Raw genomic sequence first — 24,816 nt, 5'->3', positions numbered from 1 at the left:
TGCAGTAAATCTTCTCTAATGTATGTTCTCTTTCAATAATTTTAACAGTCGTACATCTTATCCATTCATTGAAATGTGCATGATTGAATGTTTGGGTCTTTTATTTTGGAGTGGAAAATATAAATCAACAACAGAGCTGTGGTTATGTGACATTGTTAAAAGACTTCTACCACTTGGAGAAGTTTATCAACACATCGTTGATCAAAGCACGTGGGACATCAAAGTTATGTCTGTGCTTCATTATTAACTTATGTGATCTTAACCACCACGTGGACACAGTCATCACGTCCACTCCCCTTGGTAACCACATCACCGTGTACTGGCTCTGTGACATAAAGGGATCACGGGGTTACGTTGATGTAACTAAGCAACGTCAGCTCCACCAGTCCGGACCAACAACTGACAGCCTTCAAGGGAAAGATGGCGACGCGACTCCTTCAGAGAGTGGTGGGCACGGGCCTCAAGCAGACGAGGACCGGGCTTCGGAAGGACGGGCAGGTCTCGACTGTCGTGAGGTTAGACATGTTTTTTCCAAATGGTATTTGCCGGCTCAGCTGTAGAAGTGCGACTTAAAATGTGTGTGTGTCCTCCGTGGAGTTGACAGTAATGTCAAAGTGTGGCAGGCTCGGAGCTAAGCTAACGTCACCGTGCACGTCGGCTAACGTCACGTTCAGATCGGTCAGTAACGTGGATAGCTTTAGCCCTCCAGCTCTGAACCGGATGTCCTTCTGCTAATGCTACCTAGCGCCCAGCCTCTCACAAATTTGTGAGCTAACTTGTGTTCGCACTTATCCTTGCCTACTTCGCTATGTTGTGCATAGGTGTATATTTTCAATGTGTACAATTACTACAAAGTCACAACAGAAGTTATGTCAGTCCCAAACTTCAAGGTCAAAATGCGACTAATCGCTGAGTAAACATGTCAACAACCGAAATACTGCGATATATATATATATATATGAGTGTGTAAAGTAATAGTTGCGCACTTGCGCTGCATGCAAAGTCCATGCTGAGTAATCCTCTGTTTATGTGCATTATGTACAACGTCTGCTGGAGTTTTATGCAATGAACGAGGTGGATCATTTAATGATACTTGTTGTAAAGTCTGCTGCTGACGCCACTGATGTGTATATAATAAAGGATTCATTTAATTTGCTTATGAAAGAAAAGAAAATTAAGTGTCTGACTGGACAGATATGTGAGCAGGCCAGAAGTGTAAAACCATCAAGTGCTTTTGAGACGTAGTGGAGGGTACAAGCCACATAAGTGTGTGCGGCAGGTATTGACATCGTTTCTGTGTTTCTTTAGTGACTTATTTCATTGTGTAACAGAATAAGTGGTGGTGCTGTATCCAACTTTTGTTTTGTTTTACCTCAGGAGCCTCTCAGCTTTCCAAGAAGACAGCTGGTTCAAGTCTCTGTTTGTTAGGAAGGTGGACCCCCGAAAAGACGCTCACTCTCATCTGCTTGCCAAGAAGGAAGACAACAATCTGTACAAAATACAGTGTATGTATTGTTTGTGACTTGCTGTGGCTGTTCTGGTGGTACATTGCCCTGACTGCATGTTTTTTGTTTTGTTCTGAGATTGATTTAAAAATGATTTCCTCCTAGAATAATCTTATGAAATGTTTTAGCTGGTGTATTATCCACTCATGTTTTATTGTTTCCTTTCAGTTCACAATGTCAAGCCTGAGTGCCTTGATGCTTACAATGAACTTTGGTAGGAAGTCCCTGTCCCTTAATTGACTTAATTCAGATTATTGTCAGGGAACTGTTTTTAGAAACGGTGCATTTAGTTTTTACACATTTGTGTTTGTGTGTATCCTCAGTGCGGACGTCTTGCCTTCCATTCATGCTGACCCTGAATACCCTTGTGAGCTTGTGGGCACCTGGAACACCTGGTACGGAGAGCAGGATCAGGCAGGTAAGAGCAGGATCAAGCTCTGAGTGTGATCATAACACAAACAGACTCTTGTCAGTAATTTAACCAGCTTCTTAAATTTGAGGATTTGTTGCTTCTTTCTATTCTTTCAATATTTCTGTGCTGTGAAGTGATGGTTGGACAACACAAGCATTTTAGAGGTCTAACTTCATGCCAGCTCAGGTCCCAGTTGGTCAAGTGATAAATAATTAAACTATCTATATATATATATATATATATATATATATATATATATATATATATATATATATATATATATATATATATATATATATATATAGCATTATTGTTGGCTCCTCTGCTCCTTGTATTCTAGTTCACCTGTGGAGATATCGGGGAGGATACCCGGCTCTCACCGACGTCATGAACAAACTCAGGCAGAATGAGGTAACGGGTGCTCGGATTAGTTGTTTACTGGCAGTGGAGGGGGGTTTGTTTCACCAAAAAAGTACTTTTGTAGACCTTAAGAATATAACATTGTTTAAAATGAAATGGGTACAATATTTATAAATGAACAACTATTCATTAATCTACTCATTAAAGCGGGAACTAAACATGTCAAATCAGCCAATTATTGAGCCAAAAATGTGTGTATTCCCACATGCATTTTACGCAATTTATATGTGGCAATTTATATGTGGCAATTTACACGATTACGTATGATGTCGTGGAATAATTAACGTGTTCCAGCTAAACTGAGCAAACTAGATGATACAAGAATAAAGTTTTGTGTTTGTACTGGTACCCCCAAAACAGATTTGTCCCACGAAACTACGATTCTCTGGTCCATGTTGTCAATGGTAACATTTATTTGACCTAAACATGAGAAGAGGCAATGTTTTTCCGAGTTGATGGTCTGAGCCAGATTTAGTAGTGTGTTGCTGTTGTCTGTCGTTGCTGTAGAAGTTTACGGACTACAGGAAAGAGAGGGGGAAGATGCTGCTGTCGCGTAGGAATCAGCTGCTGCTGGAGTTCAGTTTCTGGAACGAACCGGTCCCTCGTCCAGGACCCAACATCTATGAGCTCCGATCATACCAACTCAGGGTAACTTTATAGAATGTATACATGCTTCCCCTCATTATACATAAATATGTGTTTGTCTGTAACGTCAGACAACTCACTTTCCGCTCTTCACATTCTTCTTACAGCCAGGGACGATGATCGAGTGGGGAAATTACTGGTAGGGCATATCTTTTTACAGGTAGTATCAGAAAGTCATCAAATTAAATTAATTTTGATAGTTAGTCTGAAAAGCTCATCAACTTTCTCTCCGTGATGCTGTTATTGTAGAGCTACCATTATTATGTACCTTTTTTTTCCATTTTTATTTCCTCACTACTGCTTTATTGCTTTTGCAGATTGTAGAAGATGAATATCAGTCAACGGTACTTTTTGGCTACACAATCTATGCATGAGTCTGAAGCATGCCAAAAGATATTTCACATACAATTTGGAAATCTCAAGCATAATTTATCTAGTTACCCCATATTTCACATATGTTCGTACCTGAATAAATTGTTAATGATGACTGGGAAATGTTCCTGTTAATGTAATAAAGCCAAACATGCTTTAAAAACAATTCTGAGATTGTAACATCAAAAAGTATTGGGATATCTGTAAATGTTGGTTTAATTTGTACCTACAAATTCGCACTGATGTTTTAATCGATACAATTGTTCAATTACCAGCTGTTAGTGTTTTTTTAATGTAACGTAACATTCGGGTGCTCTGCAGGGCTCGTGCGATTGAGTTTCGCCAGCAGAATCACGAGGCAGTCGGAGGCTTTTTCTCACAGATTGGAAGTCTGTACACGGTTCACCACTTATGGGGTAAGCAGTGTTTTCTAGTACCTAGTTTACACATGTTGGATTACACATTTATATAACATAAATGCATCACTGTATTGCAAATGATTGCACACATTTGTTTATAATATATATGTAGGAGCTTACGAGGTGCATAAATAATAATGCTAAAATATATATATATATTTTTTAAATTTAATTAAATTTTTTTATTACATATGTCATATGTTTTTGGTCATGAATTTGATTGATAACAAATATTTCAGAATTCAGCACTTTTCTAAGAGTTGATACTTCATGTATTTGATGTGCATTTTGAGTAAAGACGAGTAAAAACAAGCATGATCTTTTGTCTTTCTTTCTTTCAGCTTACAAAGACCTTCAGTCCAGAGAAGACACAAGAAATTCTGCCTGGCAGCATGACGGCTGGGATGAGGTGGTTTATTACACAGGTACGTGTGTTTGCTTTCGTATTTCTCCTCTCGTTGCCTTTGATAGCACTGGACAATATTATCAAACATCATCTTGGAGAGGATGGTGTAATGAGAATATGATCTTAACACATTTTAATTTTTCTAAATACTGTTGTCCAAATTAATAATTTCAAGCAAGTTTGGAGTTTGTACCTGACTTGTATAAAGTTTTTGTGTTTTATGTTTTATTGATGTTTTCAACATTTACAAACACATAAAACCCACAGAGGCACATGTCGACCAACGAAATACACACAAATCAAAATAGTACAGAAAATATTTTTATTGGTTCACTCATTCTCTCAGTCCGATCAATTAAATTCGTTGTCCTTTCCGTAGTCTGTGTCAATGTTATTGGTCCTGAATAATGTCCATTTATCACACTTTTCTTCCATCTGTATCAGTTTTTCCATAGTGTAGATTTCAACTATTACTTTACACACTATATATATATAATTTTTTTTTTTTTTTAAATACCTTTTTTTTTTTTTTAAAGAATAATGATTACTGCATGACACAGAACTGTTTCTAAGATGGTTGTCTCTTCCCCATTCGACAGTCCCTCTCATTCAGAACATGGAATCTAGAATAATGATTCCCATGAAGAATTCGCCCTTGAAGTAACCACAACCAGCGGGGAACCTCTCAACAGCCACTGCAACTGTCTCGCGGATCTCTGGAGAGTGTAACCAACTATCAGTTGGTGCACTGCCAGGGAAATCTGCATAACATCCACGTGTTGTTCACATTTTTGTTTTTGATTTCTTGTTTGTTTCTTCACTTTTCTTTGTGGGCCTCGAATGTGTTATTTCAGATGAGGTTAAAAACGGATCTGTTAGAGCAGTTACTGACCCGTTAATGCGCTTTGTGGAGACCAAATATTATTTCCCATGCCCATCCTCGTACCTCTGTGTCTATCTTGTTAAAGCGTCCGGTTTTAGGAGATTTGTCGTCTTATTTTTTGATGATTTAAAAACATCAGTGTGTGTGAGTGTGATACCAGATGCATCAAACATTTAGCAGTTCTAGTGCTGGTCATGGGCTGAAAATGTCTAAAGATCTTTCAGGAAAACTCGTAAACTCTGTTGCAATAGCATTGATAACAAATCCAACAAAAACACTGCCTCCAGAGCTCACAGTCTCGCTATCAATATGAATTGGATAAACTTCTTTAAATGTTAAAGGTGATGGTCAGTTTTACAAAGAGGAGCATGCTTATTATGAATCAGTGTTCTGAACTCAACAATGAAGCTGATTGTTTTGTAGAGCCACAGTCAGACTAGCTTCATATTAAGTAAAATCTCACCAGGTATACCCGTCAAGATAATGCAAATGTAGTTTACATGGCTTTGTTCCAGTTATTTGTTTCAAAATCATTTGTCTGGATGAAAGAATTCATAACAACACTGTTATGGAGAGAAACATAAATTAAAGTTTACTAACGCACCACAAGTGTCTCACTAGTCAGTACAGTAAGCGTGTGGTGAATCTGCCCACGGTGTCATTTTATCTTGACATGATTCTCCTGGCTCATCCAGCTGTTGAGAGGGGGGACAAGTTGAATCAAATGATTATAGACTGTTTTTTATTTCAAAACTAATCAGTAACTAAAAACTGCTGTGCACTGATGAGTTTGACATCCATCTATTAAGACATTAATGTCAACTGGGTGATTGTGTGCTCTAATCTCAGATTAATGTTTTTTTAATGCTCAGATTGTAGATATACATAGTGGATTTATTGATCAAGCCAGCGATATGGTCAATTCTGTATCTGTTGATGAAGTGGTATTCTGATGAATGAACAGGAGGAGAGGAGGAATATCACCATGTGGTAATTGTGAATTGCAGTGCTTTATTAAGATTAGTTGTACATATAAAAATTACATTTCTGATGAAATTAAACAAAGGTCTTGCACTCTTTTTTTCATGTAGGCTATCGTTTGAAATGACACACCATAGACTGTATTACATACAGATTACAGATCAGCAAAGGTGATGATGTAGTCGGCACTTCGTCTAGGCTGGGGTGTGACTGATGCTGCCTTCACTGTATGTCGGAAATATATAATCGGACAATGCACGGCTCCGACGAAGTAGTTAACGTTAGTTATCATTGTATTAATTGTGTGTGGGGGGTCCCCAGACCTATTGAACAAGAGCTTAGATACAACCATTGTTATATTAGTAATAGTTTGAATTTATTTGCAAACATACTGTACAGAATAAGCTTCCCAAAAATATTTTAAAAACAAGCTTATTTTAGCTATTTTAACGCGTTTCCCTAACTAGCAAACAACAACTGGTGTGCACCAGTAGCAGGCTGTTGGTTTAATATTTAGCCCTTTATCTACCAGTCATTGCGATGAAGAAAACTAACTGCAATCTGAATGATTTACCCTGATCTTTTACCGGTTTAACTTTCATATATCTTGACACTCCCTTAACTCCAACATAGGGTGTAGTTACTTGTAATCAGGATTCATTTCGCGCTATTAAAGTAAACAGGGCGTTTTAATGGTTTTAAAGAAGTCTATTCTCGGAGCCGAGACCGGTTACGTAAACGCATCACGAGAACACGTGTTGGAGCCTTCTAGAAACCGTCCCTCCTTTCGAGAGCGTCTGAGCCCGAGAACTGCGACTCTCCACCAGCGGTACTTTTTAATTCTACATCGCTGGTTGAGCTACTTCACTATGTCTGCCATAAAATCTCTCAACCCAAAAGCAGAGGTGGCCAGGGCCCAGGCCGCCCTGGCAGTTAACATCAGTGCCGCCCGGGGGCTTCAGGATGTGCTGAAAAGTAACCTGGGACCGAAAGGGACCATGAAAATGTGAGTTCCTCCAGCTCTTTGTGCAGCGTGTGTGTTAAGCTAAGCTAAGCTAACGCTGCTACGGTACGTTAGCTGCAGCTCACTGGTAATGTTAGACCGCCTGCGCATGTAACGTCAACTGTCGCGCTACAGCTAATCTCCACCTTTTTTTTATCATGGCTTTCTTTGAGACATGAACATCATCCCGTCTGTTCACATTTGTCTCCCTGCGTCACAGAGTAGTGGCGTTAGATCGCTTCTGGTCGGTTAGGCCTCGCTGGCTCAGCCGAGTTTACCAGCGCACGTTGTCGCGCCCAGTCATCGCTTTGACGACCACCAAGCTAACGTTAGCGGGTCGGTATCGATCCGTTATCGGATGTTCGTGGAGAAATCACCCAAGTTACTGTTACCGGTCACTACATTGGACTAATGAAGGACTCTGTTACATTCATTATTGATGATTTACGTTGTTAAGAAAGTTTAGCTGCCGGCTACTGAATATTAAGAGAATCCTTAGTCACTCAGTAAACAGACTGTATGTGGTTATGTCTGAATTAACACTTATAGTGACTTAACGGTTTAATAGCAGGCCGCGTGTTGTAGCCAACCCGCTTTCATTAAAGCTTGTCTGCCTGTTTGGATCCGCAGGCTGGTGTCTGGCGCAGGAGACATCAAGCTGACCAAAGATGGCAACGTCTTGTTGCACGAGATGGTAAGGAAGTGAGCTGTAAACTGACTTCTTCTGTCCAACTGTCGTGTCCTTTTATTGTGCTTCTGTCTTGTTAGTTTTAGTGACCACACCCCAAATGTATGTGGGATCCATCCACTTTGACACTGAAAACTCAATTGTTGTCTTTTATTGTGTCTTAATTAAGCAAAGTCCTTTTATTGGTTCATTATTTGAGGGTATTCTTTTTTTGATAATTGTAAAAAAATTTGTAGAGCATGTTTATATTTGAGGAGGCATTAAAAGTATAATTTTGTGACCAATCTCTTAAAACAGTGAAGGATTACAGCAGGATTTGAGCATACTATCTGATTATTTTGATAATGGGACTAGAACATTACTTTCCCTAAAGAATTTAGATAATGGGTTGATGTTTAGTCTGTCGTCATATTTACATGTTCAGAAGTCACAGCTATGGTCATCTTATCAAAGATAAATTAATTCTCAATACCAGTATTTTGTGTATATAAACATAACAAAAACAAAACCGTAAATTGTTCCTACACATAGCTCCCCTTTCCCTTCTACTCTTACGTGGGTTAAGTCACTACATCTGCCGACAGGCAGTGGTTGTTTGTTCATGTCAGCTAATATTGGATCTTAGAGTTGATATATTTCCATTCCCTCTACTGTTCACCACACAACAGGTCGATTCACATGATTTTAAGACATGACCTTTCTATATGGACACTGAAAACAAAGGGCTAATCAATCTCGTTATGTGCACAGAGAACACCCCAGGATGCTAACGTAGCTCCCCCTGGTCTCTTGTATCTGTGCTAAAGTAAATCTGATCTGTACCTCTGCATTAGGAGAGTCACTTCCTCCCCTACATGTATTCAGCGGATCAGAATAAATGTAATATTGCTATAACGGACATAAATTCAGTGAATTATTTCTTAATTATGCCTCATAACTTGGGGCACAGAAAAAATGTATGCCTATTGATGGAAAAAAAAAAGAAGATCAGCACTAAGTCTGGCACCCTCAGTCAACAAATTTCTAACACGATGAACACACTTACTTTTGAAATGCGTTTGTTAAGAATTTCTACAACATTTTTTTGTCGCCATGGGTGCTGTAAAAGTGTGATTGACAATCAGTAATAAAAGTAATAGTTGGTTGCAGCCCTGTTTCCCTTTTATTTACTGAAGACTTGCTTTTATTTTGCACCGTGCAGCAAATTCAGCACCCGACAGCATCGCTCATTGCAAAGGTGGCCACGGCGCAGGATGACATCACGGGAGACGGAACCACATCAAATGTTCTCATCATCGGTGAACTGCTGAAGCAAGCGGACCTCTATGTGTCGGAGGTAAAAGAGAAAGGCGTGTCATTTTAAATCTACGGTCACATGCCTGTCTACTTATCCACACAGAATGTACACATTTCTTACCCAAATGTCTTGTGAGTCTGCATTTCAATGTCCAGTATTTGGAACTGGATATATTTTCCTTCCATAACATTCATTTTTAATTTTGTGCTGCAGGGTCTTCATCCAAGAATTGTTGTTGAGGGCTTTGAGGCAGCTAAAGAGAAAGCCCTGGCTGTTCTGGAAGAGCTGAAGGTGACTCGGGAAATGGACCGAGAGACGCTCATCAACGTAGCTCGCACCTCCCTCAGAACCAAGGTCTACGCAGAGCTGGCAGACTTGCTCACTGAGGTGAGATGTGAGGGAATGGAGCTCGGTGTACAAAGAGCTCAGGGTCTGCAATTAACATTACAACATTCAAAATGTATTGTTTTCTTGGTTATTGATAATGTTGGCAGACTAGATTATCCATTTGGCTGTAAACTGTCTAATGACACATGTCCCCCATAAGCTACCACAACCCAAAGTGATATCTTTTCACAGTTAGTCGGAGAACTGTGACTGTCAACTGAGCTGATTATTATTTCCTGTCATGATGTTTTTCCAATGGTTGGTGTGATATGTTTGTCTGCAGGCTGTAGTAGATGCTGTTCTGGCCATCACCAAACCTAATGAACCCATTGACCTGTACATGGTGGAAATTATGGAGATGAAGCACAAGACCGACTGCGATACACAGTGAGTTTTAGTAACAATCTGAAGACTCTGCTCAGGAGACAACTCATCCCTTTACTGGTGAAGTGTTTAGGGGTCCCAAACATCTAAAGATTGTTGCTTTTCTTTTTTCTCAGGCTGATCAGAGGTTTGGTTTTGGACCACGGTGCCCGACACCCAGACATGAAGAAGAGGGTGGAGGATGCCTATGTGCTGACCTGCAACGTCTCTTTGGAGTATGAAAAGACAGAGGTCAACTCTGGCTTCTTCTACAAGAGTGCAGAGGAGAGGGAGAAACTTGTGGCTGCAGAAAGGAAGTTCATTGAAGATCGTGTGCAGAAGATCATCAGCTTCAAGAACAAAGTCTGTCCCAATGGGGAGAAGGGCTTCGTAGTCATTAACCAGAAGGTATGCGTGAAGAGGATGCATGCAGTTTTGGCATTTTAACTGTAGGGCACTTGTGCTGTATTTCATTGTCTCCTTCAATTTCAAAATGTGCTTTAAACGACAACTAATATGAAGCTCAAGAATATCATGTTACCTGTCTCTTAAAACAGTGAAGGATTACAGCAGGATTTGAGCATACTATCTGATTATGTTGATAATGGGACTAGAGCATTACTTTCCCTAAAGAATTTAGATAATGGGTAGATGTTTAGTCTGTCGTCATACCTACAACATGTTCAGAAGTCACAGCTATGTTCATCTTATCAAAGAGAAATTAATTCTCAATACCAGTATTTTATGTATATTAACAAAAACAAAACTTAAATTGTTCCTACATCACTACATCTGCCGACAGGCAGTGGTTATTTGTTCATGTCAGCTAATATTGGATCTTAGAGTTGAGATATTTCCATTCCCTCTACTGTTCACCACACAACAGGTCGATTCACATGATTTTAAGACATGACCTTTCTATATGGACACTGAAAACAAAGGGCTAATCAATCTCGTTATGTGCACAGAGAACACCCCAGGATGCTAACGTAGCTCCCCTTGGTCTCTTGTATCTGTGCTAAAGTAAATCTGATCTGTACCTCTGCATTAGGAGAGTCACTTCCTCCCCTACATGTATTCAGCGGATCAGAATAAATGTAATATTGCTATAACGGACATAAATACAGTTAATTATTTCTTGAAGAAATTAAGTTGAATGGAAATGTAATGTTTTCCTCTATTTTGTAGGGTATTGACCCATTCTCCCTGGATGCCCTAGCCAAGGAGGGCATCGTAGCCCTGCGCAGGGCAAAGAGGAGGAATATGGAGAGGTAAGAAAGAAACGTATTTTACTTGTTACACATAAAAGTAGTCTTTTCTGTATAATGGATTGGAGTTGCTCTGTTTTTGGGGGCAACATTTTAGTGTGCAACACTCAAATCTACTTAATTATTTACAAAAAGAAAGATCAAAAGTTATGCAAATGGGGTTCAATATGTATATCAAAATCTTCATTAACAGTTAAACTTTGTTTAGCCACAAGGGAGTGCCCTTGTGGCATACATCACATCATAGTTAGTTATACATACAGTTTTGTTTTTCCCTCGGCAGGCTCACCCTTGCTTGCGGTGGTATTGCCATGAATTCAATTGATGACCTCACACCTGAGTGCTTGGGATACGCCGGGTTGATTTATGAACACACACTAGTGAGTATTATTTATATTTCTGTGTATTCTTTGTTTCATGTATTTTTGAACTTGGGCCCTATTTTCAACTTGTTCAAGTATGAGCGAGACCGGTGCAGACAGTAGCCAATAAATAGGCTGTTGCGCAACAAGTCAAATTGCACAATAACAAAAGATAAAATAAGTCCATGTGGGAAGATGGGGTCCAGGTGGGAAAATAATAATAATTTACCCCGTAAGATGTTGAGTCAGTGTTGTTGATCACGTCCAATGCTCCAATGTTTGCAGGGAGAGGAGAAGTTCACGTTCATTGAGAAGTGTGGGAACCCTCGCTCAGTTACTCTGCTGGTGAAGGGACCCAACAAACACACCCTGACACAGATCAAAGATGCCGTACGGGATGGTTTACGGGCAGTCAAGAACGCCATCGAAGATGGTAAGACACCATGGAACTGTTAATTTATTTCTCTCATATGATGTAGTTTTATGGGAATATGATTTATTGTAACAAGTGATTCAGTTATTCTGTTTTGTTTTGCTGCCAGTGTGCATCTACATTTTAGATGTCCATTGTTCCTCAAATGTCCAATTTACATCAAATGGTTGGCAATAGTTTTGAGTTGATCCTGTTATGTTTGAATACATGTTTTGGTTCCCTAAACGGTCCTTTTAGGACACTAGCTCAGGTCATTTTTGTTATTCTACTTATCTTGATTTTCATCAAATGAACGCCTGACATTGTAGTCTGTTTATCTGTTTCTTCTTCTGTGAAATGCAGTTTGTCTCATTTGCACAGCGAACACCCGGGGATGCTAACGTGGCTCTCCCTGGCCTTTTATGTCTGTGCTACAGTGACTCTGGTCTTTTCCTCTGCATTAGGAGCGTTTCAGTCTCTCCTAAATGTATTAGCTGATCAGAACAAACTCCCATTCAAACGCATTGTTTTTCTCTTATTGAGCAAAGGCAATTCTACGTTACTTGTGTTTTCTGAGTATCTTCTTTTCTTCGTCGTCTCTTTAGGAAGTGTTGTGTCTGGTGCAGGTGCGTTCGAGGTGGCTGTGGCAGACGCTCTGGTGAAACACAAGCCCAACGTGAAAGGCAGAGCTCAACTGGGAGTCCAAGCATTTGCAGATGCTCTTCTAGTCATCCCCAAGGTGAAGGGTTTTTACTTTTCTTATGCATTTTGCTACAGATAATAACTCTGGTCCTCGTACCAAAGTTATGAGACAGAAAAATGGTAAACGGGATTCATTATTCGGTAACATTCACATTGTATCAACCTGTTTTTTATAATGTGTCTTCTTTGGTAGGTTCTGGCCCAGAACTCTGGCTACGACCAAATGGAGACTCTGCTGAAGCTGCAGACGGAGTACAAAGAAAGTGGTCAGCTAGTTGGAGTGGACCTCAGCACAGGTCAGAACCACCATGCCGTTATTAGAAGATTGTGCCACGCAATATATTTCAAGCTTTCCACAATGCATCGCAATAAGACCATTAACTCAACGAATTTGGAAGTGCTTTCATTTTCAAATTTCTTTATATGACAGTGTAATTGAGATCAAACTCTGTAATAAAGTGCAGTGAATTCGAGCCTTTTAACACACTGAACATCAAGTACATGCTCACTGTTGTACATACGGCAATAAATTGGCAAACGGTTGAACTGACAGAAAGCGGAACATCTGCAGAGTGACATGTAAAGGATTCACCGTTATAAAGCATAATCTATGAGGCAAACACTTCTATTGATTGTTCCACTCCCAAGACTTTGTTTGTATTGAGTTGTAGTGGTTTCCTTATTAAAACTCCAAAACCTGGTTTAGTTGCACTTTTATTACAAGCTTGTTTTTTATTTAAATGTTATCCTGTTCTTTAGGGGAACCGATGGTGGCAGGAGAAGCAGGCGTTTGGGATAATTACAGTGTAAAGAAACAGCTTCTGCATTCATGGTGAGGTTACATGTTTCAAAGCTGCCCACGACTATTTGAATATGTAACATTTTCTTCATGCATTGTCATTAACCTCTTATGGCTCTTTATTCCTCTACAGCACGGTCATCGCCAGCAACATCTTGTTGGTGGATGAGATCATGCGCGCTGGAATGTCCTCTCTCAAAGGTTAAAGGTGAACTGAAGAAGCAGCAGCTGTTGTCATACTCACAGGGATAGTTGTTTACCTGACGGTTCAGTCAACGTGTTCCTGCTCTAGGAAGTCTGATGCCCAGTCTGATGGACGGCCAGCTGTAAAACCCCCGGCATCCATCACAATGTCTGTCAGAACCATTGTTATGCTAGTCATGTTTTTGTTTTTCATGGATTTGTCAAAACCGTTCTCCAATTGGTTTATTTATGATATTTTGCTAAAAGCACTGGCCTCTGCCCCCCGGTTCTGTTTCTACACATTAAAGAATTTCTTGGCTCTTGAAAGATTTGGTTGTTCTTGAAAAGTAATTGGATCCATGAAATACAATTGCTGATTTGCAAGAGAGAAGCTGGGTGATCAACCTAAAAAATATCAATGTTTTTGCTTGGACGAATGCACACATGTTAAATAACAACTACACCTTGACTACGCTATTAAAACAGCCAAACACAAACCGTGGTGGAGTGTAACTTGTTTGGTACTTGGACTTAAGCGTTTCCATTTTCTGTGACTATTGTACTTTAGCAAGTATTTACTAAATACAATTGAAATTTAGTTAAGAGATATTTTACACAACTTGCTAATATGCACTGTTTGCGGTCCAACTGTATATACCATTTAACTTGGCTTCATCTCCACCACTTGCATTAAAGTGCTTCTCGCCAGAGTGTCTTATATACTTATTAATAACGTTTCTTCTGCACATAACTGAACCGTAAAAACGCAAGACTGCATTTGTTAAGTCTGCCTGGTTAATTAGGATTTCAAGAGTGAAATGAAACCATGGACGTTTATTTAGTATAAATACAAATACAGCAACATTTATAAAATAAACCTTTTTAGCACCACGTTAGTAGTTTATACTCCAGGCTTTGCGGAAATCAATGTACAAATGTATCTGTCAAGGGGGCTATAGAAATATATCTATGGTGGTAACTCATCTTTAATATCTCAGATGGTGCAAAGCCTCTCGCTTCATTTCTTTACGTCGCTTAACTGCAGCTTATTGTTGCCATGAACCCTTTTTATACAAGTAAATAAAAATAACGCTTGTGTGTTAAATCTTTAATAATTCGGAGCTCTTTGTTTTACACGGAACCTTTTTCTCGAACACATTTCCGTTGCCACGTTAAAATCTCTCCGACAGAGAAATGAGTCCAATCAAAAAAGAAGTGCTGCTGCTAGTTTACTCTTCAACTTGTGTTTGAGCATATTTAAAAATAGTTTTATGCATGTCAAATTAACGTCGTCTGAAACCAGCTCGTCAACCATGAACGTTACTCTGGTGTCGTTGATGTCTGCGGTGTGTTTACTGGCTGTGGCGGGTAAGAAGTCACCTTTTACGTTTCTAAACGTACCAACGCATCTATTATATCAACATTGATTGATCCACATGACGGAGACCAGTTTCCTCTTCACAAACTGCCGCAGGTGAGAGGTTGAATATTCCAGGAGGAACGATGTTAATGGGAACCAGTGCAGCTGATGGGAGAGACGGAGAGGCTCCCACCAAGGAGGTTGAACTGCAGCCCTTTGCAATGGACACGCATCCGGTCACAAATGCCGATTTCAGGTAATCAAACTTGACATCTTGAGGTGTTTTTGATAAAAACATTTTTTTTTTAAAGTAAAGTAATTCGCTTCCCCACAGAGACTTTGTGAGAGCGCAGAAGTACAAAACTGAAGCGGAGACGTTTGGTTGGAGCTTTGTGTTTCAAGACTTTGTGTCAGAAGAGCTGAAGAACAAAGTCACTCAGAGAATTGAGGTACTGGGTTTTTTGAGTTAGAAAAAAATGAATCGAAACACAATTGTTAGTCTATCAATTGATGAGTAATTAAGTTAACGAGTAGCTGTATTTTATATGAATGAAGGAGCAGACAGACAGAAAAAGCATGCCAATAATTATATTGAATAACTTAATTGTGGGTGTTTTGCATTTTAAAGGCTAAACAATATATTATTCAACGGATAAATATATCAGTTGATAGTGAAAACATAGTAAGTAGTTGGTGTTCTATAAACATACAAAAAAGATTTGTCCACTACACATACTTTACGGCCTATTGCAATTCTCTTGACAGCATTTATGGATAGCAACTACCATTCATAAGGCCCTCTTGTGAATAACCTTTGACATGTGTCCTCCCATCCAGTCAGCTCCTTGGTGGTTGCCCATAGAACGAGTGTTCTGGAGACAGGTGAGGTCCTGAGTGATTCCCTACCTCTGCTATTGTTTTTTGTATGACTCCTAACTTCATTGCCCGCCTCTCACTCCTTTGCCTCTCTACCGTCTAGCCCGCAGGACCCGGGTCAGGCATTCGAGAGCGCCTGAGCTTCCCGGTGGTTCACGTGAGCTGGAATGATGCTCAGGCCTTCTGCCGGTGGAAGGGCAAGAGACTGCCTACTGAGAAAGAGTGGGAGTGGGCGGCGCGAGGGGGGCTGCAAGGTACACAGTTTATACACTGAATACATAGAATAAATACTGTCTACCGGCATTATGACGAGTATTTCTACTCTTGACAGAGTTAGAACAGTGCTTTGATTTACATTGACGCTACTCCAGTCAAAGACACAACACAGGACGATCAATAATTGCTATATTAGTTAATTGTTTGCTGTCCTCTTATGTCTTTCTTCCTCTCGTGTCGCAGGTCGGACTTATCCGTGGGGAAACAAGTTCCAGGGCAACAGAACCAACCTGTGGCAGGTCAGCAATACAACTGTCATAGGCAGCTTTGACAAGGGACTCTGATATGTTTAACTTTTTCACTGATTTCTGAAGATAGTTATTGAGCTAAATATGTAAATTTGGGTGCAAAACGTATTAAACTTCATAAGATCTACCTATCTAAAAGTAATAATGTGGTTTATAGCCCATGTGGACTTGACTTTAATGCTAATTTGTATTAACTGTGATACATTTAAAAAAAACATTCCAATGAAATAATGCGTTTGGTACTATTTTACACTTTATATCAGTGGATATTGATATGTTGTCACGCTTTCACATAAAACATTTTTTTGTGAAAGCATGTGAAATGTGCCTTGCAATAACTTCATCTTGGCTATGTTTTAGGGGTCGTTTCCAGATGGAGACACTGCAGAGGATGGATACCATGGTGTCTCTCCTGTCACAGCATTCCCTTCTCAGAACAGTTATGGTAACTGTCCATGTATTAAAGTTGAACAAAACAATAATGAGATGATATAAGATTACAGATTATGTTCAAACCAAATAGAGTCCAGGCCTTACATTCTATGTAATATTATGAAGATTAACTTTTGCTGTGTGCTTCCTAATAGTATAAGTGTGATGTTTATTCTTCATGCAGGACTGTATGATATGATGGGAAACACATGGGAATGGACCTCCACTTCCTTTCCTGCAGCACAACCAATGTACGTGCTGCGTGGTGGTTCCTGGATCGACACCGTGGATGGTTCAGCCAATCACAAAGCACGAATCACAACCAGGTGAGTTATTTAAAAACAAGAGATACTACATTTTCAGACTCTTAAGTCCACAAAGTATCTGTACAGCAGTCCCGCCTGACTTTATGACTGTGTCCTAAAGGATGGGCAACACTCCTGACTCCGCCTCTGACAACCTGGGCTTCAGGTGTGCTGCCAGCGATGGACACAAACAAGGGAAGAAACAAGTCCAAACTGAACTTTAGCAACTCACAGGAAGTCCAAAACAATAATACAAGGACACTAATGTTCTGAGGAGCAAAATAAAGAACAAGGGACAGAGTAAGTATCGATGACTAACCATGGATTTGAATGGATGATGACAGGAGGAAACAAACTGTATTTCTCCTGTGGAGAATTTTTTTAAATTAAAAGAATAAAGACTAATACCTAACATTCAAGAAAGAAAAATGTTTGCATAGACTAAAACTATATTTGTATCATCCAGATAATTGTACATGACTTCTCATTGAATAGTGTCACTGAATGTAAGAAGTAGGACCCTCTCTGACTGCCGTGGGCCCTCTTCCATATGCACTCTTTTGTTGAGCCTGTTCTGTGACTGGAGAGTAAATCAGTCTGTTTAGTCACGGCCTCCTATAATCCCGTCTTTGTCTTTCTGTTTACTTTCTCATCATGAAAACCTCGCTGAGCGGAACCTTTGGACTCATTCTGTTACACACCGAAAATAAAATGTTTCTTTCATCTAAACTCCAGTTTTGTTTGAGTATCAAGTAACTATAAGTCAGTAAGTGATCATGTCCTTTCGAGCTTGTCACACATTATAGAGATATTATGGAAGTGGAGTGACATGTGTTTTTATTAACATTTTGTAATAAGGGGGAATCCGATGCTTGCCATGTGTTGAATATCAATCAACCCGTTATTCTTTTGCAGAGATTTGCCTTTTCTGTCTTGTGAATAACAATTATTTCCCAAAACATTGTAACACTGTGTCACCCACCCCACTGGCAGAACGTTTACAATTGAAGACATAAGGCTGAATATGAGTATAAATTAACTTTGGCCTGTTTAGAATAATATGCAAGTTACTGGGTATAATGAAGGAGAAAAGAATAACAAGAGTTATACTCCCAAGACTGCACCTACCGTATTAAGCAGTAACCAACGTCCTGCAAAGATGTGTACAAAGTGTGCAGCACATTAAATTTGGCATGATGCTTGTAAGAGGTAGACAGAAGAAACAAAACGTCAACCACAAAAAACTAGGTCTATAATTATATTTCATATCCAATTGTAGTACACAACGTTATGACAACCAAGTGGAGAACAGGACAACTTAAAAGGTGGCCTGACTGAAAAGCTGGGAGAACATTCTGTGGCCCTCTAACATAATTTACAGTAGATTAACTGATAATTAGGGTGTAGTTTTGTTCTTTGGGTGTGACATTCAAATCAACCCCGCACCTGCATGATGCTTTCCATTATCCCAACACAAAAAAACATCGCCAAGTAATCAGTTCTAAAATAAGACGTGTTTATGTGTTACTGACTTGTCTGCTAATATGTGTGGGAGGTTTGTCATCAGAAATGCTCCTCTGTGGTTTTCCACAAAACATCTCAACTCTAAAAATAAATTGATGACTAAGCAAAGGGGAAAAAATAGACATAAGTTACACAGCAGTTTAAATCAGGTGTCATGAGTCAAGCCTGAATAATCTGATCAAATGTCCTCCCTTTGTTCCCCTGCAGCTCTGGTATGTTTGCACATCACGTGTTTGACTAGCAACTGCAAAGGAGGAGGAGAACCACATAGGCCACGTCCAGCCACAGGCAGCGGTGACATCATGTCGCACGTCTGTGAAGACGCAAGCAATTCAGGAAAAACGAGTTTGGGGAGATTCTGTTTTCACCTTCCCTCCTTACTTTACTGTCCTGCTCTTCCCGTCGTTACATATCAACTGACAGTATCTGCAGACGGTTGGGTCGACTCGGCTTCCGCCTGCGACCAAGCTGAACATGGAACACTCTCAGCCTTTTGCAGCCCTCAACGAGAGGCTGAGGCCTCAAGCCACCAGCGGTGAACAGAGCTACTCCTCTCGGAACAAGCTGGACGACAGACAGGTGGCCTCACTCGGGAGGAAGTCTTCACCTCTCCACAGACCCACATTCCTGCTAACAGAACCAGAACCAAAGGCCTCCAAAAGCGAACCTGAAGGCGTCTCACAGCTGGAAGATTTGGTCAGCGATGAAGACAATTGTGCTGATCTGACGAACAACACAATCTTCATCACTAAGTTACATTTAAACGACTCTGGAGTAGAGCTGGTTGACGACAACAGAAGCGTGTCCTCGTCTGAGGAGAAAGACCACCCAGGTGAGCTGACCTCAGAGGGGTTAGGTCATTCCTCACAATGCAAAGCTTTGGACGAGGAAGGAGGGAGCCCCTTCGAGGTGGGCTGCATGAACGGGACTTTACCGGACTTGCTCAACAGTGGCAAGCCGCTCAGCAGACGTCGGACATTGGGACACGTCTCAGAGACGGTAGGATGACAGTCTTTATGTGTGTGTGTTTGAAATAAGGGAGAGTTTGTCAGTGTCCACGAAAACATTTTTATTCTATCGTGCATGAAATTAAATTAAATCTGCGACACATGGGCTTGTCGAACAACACAACCTGTTATACAGGGAGGGGTCTGCCCCACGTGGCCCTCAGGAGTATCGCTATACAGAAAGGCACAGCATTTAAGCAATAACACCTGAGTTTGCAGTGAAGAACCTTTATGGTTTTACACCTGATGATGACAGGGCTTGATTTGTGGTGTAACAATGGAAACGACATTGGTGGGAAATGTTTTGTGCGTCATGCTTTGTTTATGACTTTTAGTTCCCTGTTATATTCATGTGTCTGAGTGTGTCTATGAAGGCATTCATTTGCGCATATTTGCAATGTTTCTAAGTGCTGAATAACTTGTTTACAGTTTCACTCAGGAATCTAGATTCCCAGTTCCTGTTTGGACTGTGTAACAAAAGTGACAATGTACTGATTTATTATTGTTTTCAGCTTAAAGAAGTGCGCAGAGAGGTGGAGCTGTCTCGGAGACGAAGTATCAAGCTTAAGGCGCAGGTGGACAAACTACAGGGGAGCAGAGACGGACCAGGATGGAGCAAGTACAGAGAGAGGGTAAGAATGCACACCTTATCAGGACCAAGTGTAGCTCACCTCTGCAGGATTGTTATAGTTTATTTCTGTTCCTTTCTGTCCCAGGTCAAAGACGAGGTTCTGTCCATTCTGCGGCTGCTGCACCCGCTTACAGAGTCGGGGTCCAGCATGGGTCCTCAACCCTCCCAAGAGGACATCCACCTGGACGCGTCTCTGGCCCAGCTGCAGAATGTGGCCCGCGAACTGGCAATCAGCCACACCAAACAGGTGAAGGCAACGCCCAATCAGATAGAGCGTGTTGCCCGCTAATCATGTTGATCTCAGCCTGAGATCATTTTATTGGGCGTGTTACGCAGAAGAATGTTCACTTTGCATGAACAGGCATAAATAAAGGAGAGGTGGATAGGTGACAGTTAAGGCAGCGAATTATAACTGACTATATTCACTTATAGTGAATTAACTGTTTCACCCCGTAAAAAAGGAAACACAGCAAGGAATTTATACCTTCAACAAGATAGTTAAAATAGCAGAAGCCCTGAGCTCTGTAAGTGGATATCATTGCTCACTCATGGGGCACATGAGCCCTCCTGATAAAGCATCTTCCTCATTGTCTAGATGCTGAAGCCCAGCTATGTGGCCAGACAGGTTTACGAGCAACAGTATCAGTGATCTGAGTCTTTCTGGTTTTTACTGTCGAGAAAGTCACGAGGCGTGTGACTGACGGTGGGATTGGATCAGAATCCTGTTTTTAAAAAAAAAAAAAAAAAAGATAAGGAAAGATTATGTCAGAGACAGAATAACAAGAGTCGTGCCGAAACATAACCTGCCTCCTTTTCTGGTTCATTCGAAAGTTCAAATCTGGAAAAGGAAAAGGTTCAGAGGAGAGCGCTGTTCTGCAGCAGGCGTTACGGGACCGAGATGAGGCCATCGAGAAGTAAGTACACATCCGACGCACGGAGTCACCACCTCCAAATAACAAATGAATCAAGAGTTAAGAGGGAAAAAAGGAAGCGAGGAGACATGAATCTATTTGGAGGAATGTGTCATTCTTTCTGTTCCGCTGTGCAGGAAGAGGGGGATGGAGGCCGAGCTACTGCGGAGTAAAACAGAGATGATGTTGCTGAACAACCAGCTGCTGGAGGCTGTGCAGAAACGTCTGGAACTGTCGCTGGAGCTCGAGGCCTGGAAGGTAAAACCTGAGACAAGTGTAATGTTTAATGGTGAATAAACTAAACAAGGAAAGACACAAATAAATAACCAACATATAAATTAAATATGGAGTCAGTTTGAACACAAAAAAGAGTTTACACACGCACACACACACAATTAAGTAAACATGATACTTTCAGACCGTGTTCAGCCATAAAACACACACAATACATTAAACAATTGAAGTCATTACACATTACTTTCATTACACATTACATTCAGCTGATTTTCTGCCAGTGTTAATTGGCCTCGGCACACATCTGGTGAGCGCTCGGCACCCTGCAAAGTTAAACTTAAACTAGTACGCTTTGAAAGTGTTGTTGAGTTTACTGGGCCCTACTGGGCTTTTCGGTTCCACGAAGCAAGTTTGGCAAAATCACCATAACGACACATCCAAAAATGTTAAGCGATATTAGTTAGATTAACGTTTTATAGGGAGAGAGCTCTTATGACGTGATGATGACTTCCTGTACGAGCGTTATCGATTCTGCCCACAAGCAATCATTCATTAAAGACCTTCTGGAGCCGTACATTGAACACTACACGCCGCAGCATTGACTGTCTCACAGACTGTATGCAGAGCCTTGTGGTACATTGTTGTACATTGTGGTACATTGTTGTACAGTGTGGTACATTGTGGTACATTGTTGTACATTGTAGTACATTGTTGTACAGTGTCAGCGATTCAGAACATCGGGAAAGCCGCTGTATGCCGTGTTGTTCGTAAAGTTTATTTAGCTCTTAAGAAACTTCTGGATGGGTTCATTTCGTTTCCTGGTCATGTCCGAGTAAATGCAATAAATGTTCTATATGGTCATCTCCACATACATGAATATACACATATATATTATCTACTTGTTCTGAAAGAGTTGAGATAGTTATTTTAGATCTCATTGGATGATGCATGCCTACATTTAAAGAATGAGGTACTTAAAATGAGCCGATACATTTTCCCAACACTGATGCTGCGTTGAGAGTAGATTCATGAAAGTCAACGCACAGACGAATGTGATTTAAGAGGATGTTCATCCACTTATCTAGACGTAGTCGGTGAAAGTTACTGAGCTGTGTGAGCCTACGGGTGATGTTATGTATATATATATATATATATATATATATATATATATATATATATATATATATATATGATATTAATGTTATGAACCCAAACACAAGGGTGTTTGATGTTCAGACGTTTGTGGGATTTCCACAACAAGTATAAAGCATAAATAGTGGTTATTTCTTCCATGGTGGATGGCGGAAGTTATAACTGTTTGTCTCTTTGAGAAACTGAGATCATCGGGTTAATTTAAGCTGGATAATAGGACATTTGATCAACCACTGCTTTGAAAAAATAAATAAAAATAGATTTATTTTATTGTTTGCTATTTGGAGCTAAAATACCAACATGTCAGTATTGACATGACTTTTTTTAAATTCTCTATTGGTCAATTCCTTCTCTGAATATGATATAATCTCACCGACTCCATTTTTCTTTAAATGTTTTTTCGTAAAATTGCACTTTGTACCCTCCTCCCTTTATGTCTTTTGGTCATTACATTTAGCTTTCATCCAAAGCGACTTACAATAAGCGCACAATTTCTTCAAGAAAGCCAAACTACAAAGTGATATAAGTAAGTGCCATTTAAGTGCTACTAAAGAGCTACTTTTCTTTTTTTAAGTCAGAAGAGGTGTGTTTTTAGTCTGTGGCGGAAGATATAGACTTTCTGTTGTCCTGATGTCAGTGGGGAGCTCGTTCCACCATTTAGGAGCCAGGACAGCAAGTCGTGGGTTTGTTGAGTGTTTAGCTCGCAGTGAGGGAGATGCAGAGCGGCGTGAACGGGCCGGGGTGTGAGGTTAGACCATGTCCTGATGAAGACTGGCCCCGGTCTGTTTGCCACACGGTACGCAATGTGGTCAGACAGAGGGACACAATTAACATATGAATCTTTATGGTTAGGGCCTTGCTTTGTTGAATGTCGGTTAACTGAATCTTTTGTTTCACTTTTTATTGTCTCAAATGATAGTACTGACTTGATACTAACTGTTTCATCATTACTTCCAACATCAGTGGAATAATGTTTTGTTGTTGTTTTTTTTACAGTTATCACCAAAAAACACACTAGAAGTGGAATTAGTAATTTATGGAAAATAAAACATTAGGGGAGATAAAAAATGCCTAAACATAACCGAATATTATGCATTTATCTTTAAAAAAATTATGACAAATACTAAAGTGAAGGGGAGCAACTGCTGCTAGAGATAAACATATATATATTTATTAAGACAAGAAAAAGGTGCCTTCATGACCAGTTTGCACACCAAACCCATTATCTGTGACTAATTGATCATTTAAAAATCTTATTGTTGCATTTATCGGGCTATGCAGTCCCTTATTCACTTTGAATAACGACCATGTGTCCGTCTCCCATCACAGTTTTTACGTTTTAATATATATCTTGTGCTCTGACAGCCTATTTGTTTTCCTTTGATTCAGGATGACGTTCAGCGTATCCTGCACCAGCAGCTGCAGAGTCAGCAGCTGGCAGAGCAGGCCCAGAAAAAGCCCTCTCGCCTGGGCATCCTGAGGAGAAACATCAAGCCCCCCATTCAGCGGCCAGCAAACTTCCCCTTGTCTCAGCCTGTGTCTCCCATAACCAACCCCAACCAAATCTTCATCCCCAGAGCTGCAGCTCTGCCTCTCATCACACCTCCGTCCCCCCAACGCAACTGGAGGGACAAGCTGAGGAGGACCAAGAGGGCCAACAGTCCTGATCCAGGCCAGAATGCAGCGGGGCAGGAGTCAGAGGGCGGGGTCTTCCAGGTCATATCCCTTGATTGAAACTGAAATGACTTTGCACAGAGTACAATTACTAATTTCTAGTAATCTGAAGTCCCCCTTCAGTCACAAATGTATTTAGCTTATCGTTACTTGTGCAGAGTTTGACACTTGAAAGCTGTTTTCACATTAATCTGCTTAAGGGGGAAAGTTTCTCTGTGATTATTCAAAGTAGTTAAAAAAACCTGTGTACGTACATGAATGATTTGTGACATCACAGATAGTAGCCAATGGTGGTTCAGTATGCGACCTACACCAGTGTGATGTGGAAACACGAAGGCTCCAGTGCACAAACACTGAGGATGGAGTCGGAGATTCGATGAGGGAGAAGTAGATTTCATTCTAAGAAGTGTTGACAATATATATATACAATTATATATACTCTTGGGAAAACATGCTTTGGATCTTTGACTATTGTAATTTATTTATAAATGACCCATATAATTGTTTAATACGTGACAGTTGAATGCCTTATACTTCACGATGTCACTTTAAGGCTTTCGTTGTTTTTTTTATTGTTGCATTTTCAGGATTCAAAAGAAAAAAAGCACGAACTTTGTCGCAGATTTGTCATTTTATTGTATAATAGTTTGTACATTTTCAATTATATATAATTAACCCA

At 40.2% G+C, this 24,816-nt stretch overlaps 4 protein-coding genes and 2 non-coding genes across 7 annotated transcripts; all 6 read left to right on the top strand.

Annotated features, from left to right (window-relative positions):
• Positions 1–326: 326 nt before the first annotated feature.
• LOC117742705 (protein NipSnap homolog 2-like) lies at positions 327–5,804 on the top strand. Its single transcript, XM_034550291.1, has 10 exons — positions 327–515; positions 1,378–1,505; positions 1,674–1,719; positions 1,829–1,923; positions 2,258–2,328; positions 2,845–2,985; positions 3,090–3,121; positions 3,676–3,770; positions 4,115–4,198; positions 4,779–5,804. Exons 1-10 carry the CDS (start codon positions 421–423, stop codon positions 4,841–4,843), a joined length of 852 nt encoding a protein of 283 aa, XP_034406182.1. The 5' UTR covers positions 327–420; the 3' UTR covers positions 4,844–5,804.
• Positions 5,805–6,797: 993 nt separating this feature from the next.
• On the top strand, positions 6,798–14,009 carry cct6a (chaperonin containing TCP1, subunit 6A (zeta 1)). The gene is made up of 13 exons (XM_034550969.1): positions 6,798–7,049; positions 7,677–7,740; positions 8,936–9,070; positions 9,245–9,418; positions 9,702–9,805; positions 9,919–10,189; positions 10,970–11,052; positions 11,333–11,429; positions 11,697–11,844; positions 12,429–12,562; positions 12,719–12,821; positions 13,285–13,357; positions 13,458–14,009. The coding sequence occupies exons 1-13, from the start codon at positions 6,913–6,915 to the stop codon at positions 13,528–13,530; spliced, it is 1,596 nt and encodes a 531-aa protein (XP_034406860.1). The 5' UTR covers positions 6,798–6,912; the 3' UTR covers positions 13,531–14,009.
• LOC117743311 lies at positions 8,477–8,613 on the top strand. Its single transcript, XR_004611109.1, has one exon. It is a non-coding gene; the product is annotated as a small nucleolar RNA SNORA22 (small nucleolar RNA).
• On the top strand, positions 10,742–10,878 carry LOC117743310. Its single transcript, XR_004611108.1, has one exon. It is a non-coding gene; the product is annotated as a small nucleolar RNA SNORA22 (small nucleolar RNA).
• A 650-nt stretch (positions 14,010–14,659) lies between the features above and the next one.
• On the top strand, positions 14,660–18,837 carry sumf2 (sulfatase modifying factor 2). 2 transcript variants are annotated; one of them, XR_004611077.1, is made up of 10 exons: positions 14,660–14,875; positions 14,982–15,123; positions 15,202–15,316; positions 15,705–15,749; positions 15,847–15,997; positions 16,203–16,258; positions 16,628–16,712; positions 16,884–17,025; positions 17,126–17,304; positions 18,736–18,837. XR_004611077.1 is itself a non-coding variant. In XM_034550972.1 (9 exons), the coding sequence occupies exons 1-9, from the start codon at positions 14,779–14,781 to the stop codon at positions 17,226–17,228; spliced, it is 936 nt and encodes a 311-aa protein (XP_034406863.1). In that variant the 5' UTR covers positions 14,660–14,778; the 3' UTR covers positions 17,229–17,733. The 2 variants fall into 2 exon arrangements, 1 of the variants encoding a protein (XP_034406863.1); XM_034550972.1 differs by lacking the exon at positions 18,736–18,837 and having other exon boundaries at positions 17,126–17,733.
• Positions 18,797–24,758, top strand: bicdl2l (bicaudal-D-related protein 2-like). Its single transcript, XM_034550970.1, has 6 exons — positions 18,797–19,527; positions 20,048–20,167; positions 20,252–20,413; positions 20,998–21,080; positions 21,215–21,335; positions 23,853–24,758. The coding sequence occupies exons 1-6, from the start codon at positions 19,003–19,005 to the stop codon at positions 24,195–24,197; spliced, it is 1,356 nt and encodes a 451-aa protein (XP_034406861.1). The 5' UTR covers positions 18,797–19,002; the 3' UTR covers positions 24,198–24,758.
• The last annotated feature ends 58 nt before the right edge of the window (positions 24,759–24,816 follow it).

Source organism: Cyclopterus lumpus, chromosome 14 (genome assembly GCF_009769545.1).
Source record: "Cyclopterus lumpus isolate fCycLum1 chromosome 14, fCycLum1.pri, whole genome shotgun sequence".
NCBI lineage: Eukaryota > Metazoa > Chordata > Actinopteri > Perciformes > Cyclopteridae > Cyclopterus > Cyclopterus lumpus.
The sequence above is the reverse complement of the archived record's forward strand: the minus strand, read 5'-3'. Positions and strand labels throughout refer to the sequence as shown.

Bases quoted from the DNA above. Each gene is read 5' to 3' on its own strand.
- sumf2 (XM_034550972.1), top strand. From the start codon at position 14,779: ATGCATGTCAAATTAACGTCGTCTGAAACCAGCTCGTCAACCATGAAC. The intron at 15,124-15,201 runs GTAATCAAACTT...GCTTCCCCACAG, and splicing joins GTCACAAATGCCGATTTCAG to AGACTTTGTGAGAGCGCAGA. The intron at 16,713-16,883 runs GTAACTGTCCAT...TTCTTCATGCAG, and splicing joins CCCTTCTCAGAACAGTTATG to GACTGTATGATATGATGGGA.
- bicdl2l (XM_034550970.1), top strand. From the start codon at position 19,003: ATGGAACACTCTCAGCCTTTTGCAGCCCTCAACGAGAGGCTGAGGCCT. The intron at 20,168-20,251 runs GTAAGAATGCAC...TTTCTGTCCCAG, and splicing joins GGAGCAAGTACAGAGAGAGG to GTCAAAGACGAGGTTCTGTC. The intron at 21,081-21,214 runs GTAAGTACACAT...TCCGCTGTGCAG, and splicing joins CGAGATGAGGCCATCGAGAA to GAAGAGGGGGATGGAGGCCG.
- cct6a (XM_034550969.1), top strand. From the start codon at position 6,913: ATGTCTGCCATAAAATCTCTCAACCCAAAAGCAGAGGTGGCCAGGGCC. The intron at 7,050-7,676 runs GTGAGTTCCTCC...TTGGATCCGCAG, and splicing joins CCGAAAGGGACCATGAAAAT to GCTGGTGTCTGGCGCAGGAG. The intron at 7,741-8,935 runs GTAAGGAAGTGA...TGCACCGTGCAG, and splicing joins ACGTCTTGTTGCACGAGATG to CAAATTCAGCACCCGACAGC.
- LOC117742705 (XM_034550291.1), top strand. From the start codon at position 421: ATGGCGACGCGACTCCTTCAGAGAGTGGTGGGCACGGGCCTCAAGCAG. The intron at 1,720-1,828 runs GTAGGAAGTCCC...GTGTATCCTCAG, and splicing joins GATGCTTACAATGAACTTTG to TGCGGACGTCTTGCCTTCCA. The intron at 1,924-2,257 runs GTAAGAGCAGGA...CTTGTATTCTAG, and splicing joins CGGAGAGCAGGATCAGGCAG to TTCACCTGTGGAGATATCGG.